Below are 5,094 nucleotides of genomic sequence, written 5' to 3'. Positions count from 1 at the left end.
AGGGCGGGGAATCTTCCTCTGCTGCAGGATGCTCCGTGCACACAGGCTGGTGCCCATAGGCATGCCCAGCTCTCGTTCCCCAAAGGAAGCTGCTGCACATCACTCAGCAGGACCGCTCCTGGCCAAGCAGCGTCTGCCAAACCTCCTACCGCCCAGCTCTTCTGTTGTGTCCTCGCATCTGATGCAATTAACATTAACTGCCAAGGGCGTCTGCAAACGGAGTGGTGATTGGTGTGTGCCTGAGGCAATGGCATTCTTCCTTCTGCAGTCGTGTCTCATCGCCAGACTTGGAGGCTAGGCTCAGGTCCGTGTACTTATTAGTGCTGGGCTGTTAGTTGAGTGAGGGATTGCAAAGCTGCAAGCCCAGCATTCTGTCCAGCTGAAAAAGAGAGGGAACTGGTAGATGTACCCAAACTCACAAATCTCCTTTTGACTTGGGTGTCCTCTGTCCTTGCTAGACTGGAATACTCTGTCTTCAGCTTCCTCGCATAAGCCAGCTCCATACTCATGTCTTCTTGGCAGCAGCTTGAGACAATCCACCTCATTTGTGGTCTACAGGTGCTCAAGAGGCCAAATCATATCTGACTTTCAGATGCTTTTATCCCATTTGGCTTCAACATGGTCTGCAACCTTCACAGGAATCCCTGTTCTGGCACCTGGAATACCTTCATTCTCTACTCATCTTGGTGTCTGCAACAGTGTTTTTTACACATTTTTTTTCACTCCTTTCTCTCTCAGCTACTGCACAGCCTTTTTAATGCTTTCTTAACACGTTATCACCGAGAAGCCACCAGCATCACTGATTAGCTCAACTTTGGCCAGTGGCAGATCACTTTTCGAGCCAGCTGGAACTGACTGTCTGATGTGGGGATTGGTCCTGGTCTCTTCTTACAGAGGCCATACCTGCAGCCTCCTGCTACCAAAACCTTGACATAAACCCAGGAAGCAGTCAAAAATCTATTTATTTTTACATATTGTCTGCTTGCAAGAATGCTTGAATATGTCCTGGCCATAACTTACTGCATATTTTTTTTAACCAATAAATGGTTAATTCAGCATTAGACCTTCAGTCCCCCAGGCCCCCAAAGATGCCCATACCCCATTTGGACCTCAGCCTCCATCAAAACCCAAATTTTCAACATTAAAAATGTCAAAAATGATTATTGTTACTCAATTGCTCACTCAGATTAAGAAGTACCTGATTCACCTGTCTGTCTATCTACTCTCCTGCTACCAAGGGACTTGAAACTGCCACTAATGTCCCATACTGATTGGAGGGGGGGCTGCTGCAGAATCAAATAATGCATTCCTGCCATAAATTTAATTAAAACAGACTCCTCAAAGTTATCATGAATTTACCATTCATTACTAATTCTTGGGTCTGATTTTATAGCTCTTCCATCATGATCCACTTTTTACTGGGCATTGGTAAATCACTTTGATTTGCCTAAGCAGCCCTGCATGCAGCTGTAAGCCACTGCAAAAGTGAGTTACACTCATCCTGATGCTGAACAGCAGCATGCTCTGTCAGAGTCTCATCAGGGATACATGGCTCAAGGGAGATCTTACTGCTCTCTATAATGGTCTGAAAGTGGGTTGTTGTGAGGTAAGTAATGATAGGACGAGAGGGAATGGCCTCAAGTTGTGCCAGGGGAGGTTCAGGTTGGATGTTAGGAAAAACTTCTCTGAAAGAGTGGTTGGGCACTGGAACAGTCTTTGTAACAAAGAGATAATGAACATTATGTTCACTATGTTCTTGCTTCAGTAATAATGTGGAACTTTGTAGTTCCTTTCTTGGAACATTCTCAAAAACAGTGAGGTAGGTGGACATCAAGGACAGCTGTTAAGCCCCTGGTTTTGGTTTCATGGAGCAGAAAAGGAGACATTCCAGTGCTAATGTAACAGAGGACTGGGTCTGAGGTGCAACGCTTAAGCCTGTATGTGTCTGGATCCAGGGACGAGCTGGATCAGGGTGCAGGGGAGGAAACTGTAAGTTAGCATGGAGCCTGTCAGCAAGTTTGTGGTGCACGACCATATCAGGCACATGTACTGTTGTCACAATGTTCTGACTGGTCATTATAATGACGGCCTGGAGAGCATGGCCTGTGCATCTGCTGGTCCCCTGGAAGCACAAGGTATGCATCATAGGTGGATCCACAGCACTTTCTTTCCACATTCTGCATGTGGGTATTGCTGACTGAAAGGATCACTTTTTCTGATGCCTGGAGACTGCTGCTTGACTTCAGTAAGGGAAGTTTGTTACAGAATTCTGTCTTTCTGTTCTGTCTGTAATTAACACCATTGAGTTTCTGCTCTAATGAGCCCCAGTGGGAACATGTTGTCCAACTCCATTTCCAGTCTTGCATCTCGCACTGGGCCCCATTAAAACTCCAAGTAACTAGTTTTGTGCCACTTCCTTCAGCATTATAAACATTGTGCAGTCAATTAGGGACCTCTCAGGAGTGTTTCAGTGAATGCATACAGTACATGCATACAGTTGATTGGTCACTTGTTCTAATCATATATTATAAGAAGAATGGAAACAAGTACATTTTGAAAGGAAATTATTCTGTTTTATATCCTGGTGGGAATCAGACAGAGAAAGGAAAAATTTCTTTGTGATCAAGCGGTGGGTGGCCAGAGATATCCTTTGATTCATGTGCTGGGAATAAGACAGATTTTTTTACAGTTTGTTCTCTTGCCACTGCAGCCCACAGCAGCTATTTGCAGAGCCTTTGCCTGCTCTAATTACAACTGCCTTTACCTGTTTTCCTAACTATGCACAGAAACCAGGGGAATGTTCATCATAATTCCCCTCAGATTTCAATGCTTGTTTTAATGAAAGGAAGAAAAGTGTTTATTAAAAATAAAAAATTATGTTGTGTGTTAAGGACATTATTCCTAGATGGTTGGAGAAATGCTTGTCCTGCTTTCCTCTATACTGGTACAGCCTCGATTTGAGCTCCAACTGTGCACAGTATAAGAAGTGCATAAAACTATTAGGGAGCAAATGAATAACGACTAAAGTGGGCACTGGCTTCAGTCTGGAGAAGACTGAGGGCAGGCCTCCTGGCTGCTTATAGCTTCCTCATGAAAGGAGAGGAAGGGCAGGCATGATTCTATACAATACTTGCCGAAAAAAAGCTACTTTACTTTATGTTCTGATATAGGCACTGATACCCAAACCGAAACGTTATAAAAATTTCAATAATAAAAGATAGAAAAAGCAAGAAACCTGGGGAAGTAAAGTTAACTAATTTCTTTTACTTCTAAAAAGTAAGGTTTTCTTTTTTTTCGTTTTTTTTTTTTTTTTAAATCAATCTATACCATTTTAATTTTAAGAAAGGTTACTATCTACCTCTTTACCAATTTTCTGTAATTTTACTTGTGGCTGTATTGTTTTGTCTAGCTGACAATGGCTTGTAGTGTTCTTTTGACTAAAAACAATATACAAATTTTAAATGAAGTTTCACCAAGATGGACATTAAAAAAATAAATCATCTTTCTGAGCATTTAATCATCCTTGTGAGCATTTAATCTGAACATTACATGATGCACCTGTGGCCCTCTATTTGTGTCTGTGCATGGTTAAGGCCTTTTCTTTTTCCTTTTCCTGATGAGAAATCTTGATGAGAACCTTGCTTTTTCATCAGTGACCAGTATAGAACTGAGTTGACATTGGCCAGTGGATATAAAGGGCAACAAAAACTGCTTCTGTAAGTATCTCAGTGATGAAAGGAAGACTAGGGAATATGTAGGCCCATGCTGGAAGAAGATGTGAGTCCTGGTTACCTGAGATGTAGGGAAGACTGAGGTACTGAACAGGTTTTGCCCATCTTTACCAACACATTCTTCAGCCACACCATGGAAGTTGCAGAAGACAAAAGCAGAGACTAGGAGAATGAAGAACTACTCACTGTAGGAGATGTTCAGGTCTGAGACCATTTAAGAAACCTAAAGGTGCTTAACTCCATGGAGCCTGATGAGATGCATCTGAGGATCCCAAGGGAACTGGCAGATGACATTACTAAGCTACTATCCATCACATGCAGAAGTTGTGGCAGTCTGGTGAAATTTCAACCAAATGGAAAAGGGGAAAAATAACACCCAGTTTTAAAAAGTGAAAAAAAAGAACATCCTGGGAATTACAGTCTGATTAGACTCATGTCTGGGCCCAGCAAGATCATGGAGTCGGTGTTCTTGGAAACTGTGCTAAGGCACATGGAAAACAAGGAGCTGACTGATGACAGCCAGCATGGCTTCAGTAAGGGCAAATTGTGCTTGACAAATTTGGTGGCCTTCTTTAACAAGGTTACAGCATTAGTAGATAAAGGAAGAGCAACTGATATCATTTACCTGGACTTGTGCAAAGCATTTGACACTATCTCTTATGACATTCTTCTCTCTAAATTGGAGAGACATGGATTTGATGAGAGACATGGACCACTCTGTGGACAAGAAGATGACTGGATGGTTGAATTGAAAGACTTGTAGTCAGCATCATGATGTCTAGGTGGAGACCATTGATGAGCAGTGTTCCTCAGAGGTTGGTTCTAGGACCAATATGCTATTTGACATCTTTGTCTGACATGGACAGTGGGATTGAGTGAACCCTCAGGAAATTTACTGACAATACCAAGCTGAGTGCTACAGCCAACATGCTGGAAGGAAGGAATGTCATCCAGAGGGACCTTGGCAGGTGTCGATGTTTTTAGTCTGGTTCAGCCCAATTCCATGACTAATTGGGGTGGAGGGACCCACGGACCCATGCTCCGGGAGAAGGGAAAGGGGGTAAGGAAGACATAGGGAGATGGGCCTGAAGACAAAAACAGTGACAGTGAGCTAAGGGAGAAAACTAATTTACTGAATATGATATCAGAATGCAAGGTAACACAATATAATACAATATAATTGGAAGCTAATAAATCACATAAAATAAGAAAGAGAGTGTCCAAAACCAAAGGCCTTACTCTAATGGTTTCTAAATTCTGAGAACCAGGTACCTGGAAATAGTGAGAATCCACAGCACTGGAGCATTAACCCTTTAACTCCCAGTGCACTACGTGATGTCATGATGTCATAAAACCATAAAAC

General features: G+C 42.6%; 1 protein-coding gene across 1 annotated transcript in view; it reads right to left on the bottom strand.

The window, feature by feature from the left end:
* Positions 1-509, bottom strand: part of LOC104914549 (von Willebrand factor A domain-containing protein 5A-like) — a 10,455-nt gene extending 9,946 nt beyond the window's left edge. Inside the window, exon 1 of the mRNA XM_031557025.1 lies at positions 420-509. Within this exon, the coding sequence (XP_031412885.1) occupies positions 420-509 (90 nt within the window). The remainder of the gene's footprint in view (positions 1-419) is intronic.
* Between the last annotated feature and the right edge of the window lie 4,585 nt (positions 510-5,094).

Source organism: Meleagris gallopavo, chromosome 29 (genome assembly GCF_000146605.3).
Source record: "Meleagris gallopavo isolate NT-WF06-2002-E0010 breed Aviagen turkey brand Nicholas breeding stock chromosome 29, Turkey_5.1, whole genome shotgun sequence".
In the NCBI taxonomy this organism is placed as follows: Eukaryota; Metazoa; Chordata; class Aves; order Galliformes; family Phasianidae; genus Meleagris; species Meleagris gallopavo.
Note: the sequence above shows the minus strand (reverse complement) of the source record. Positions and strands in the feature narration are given on the sequence as shown.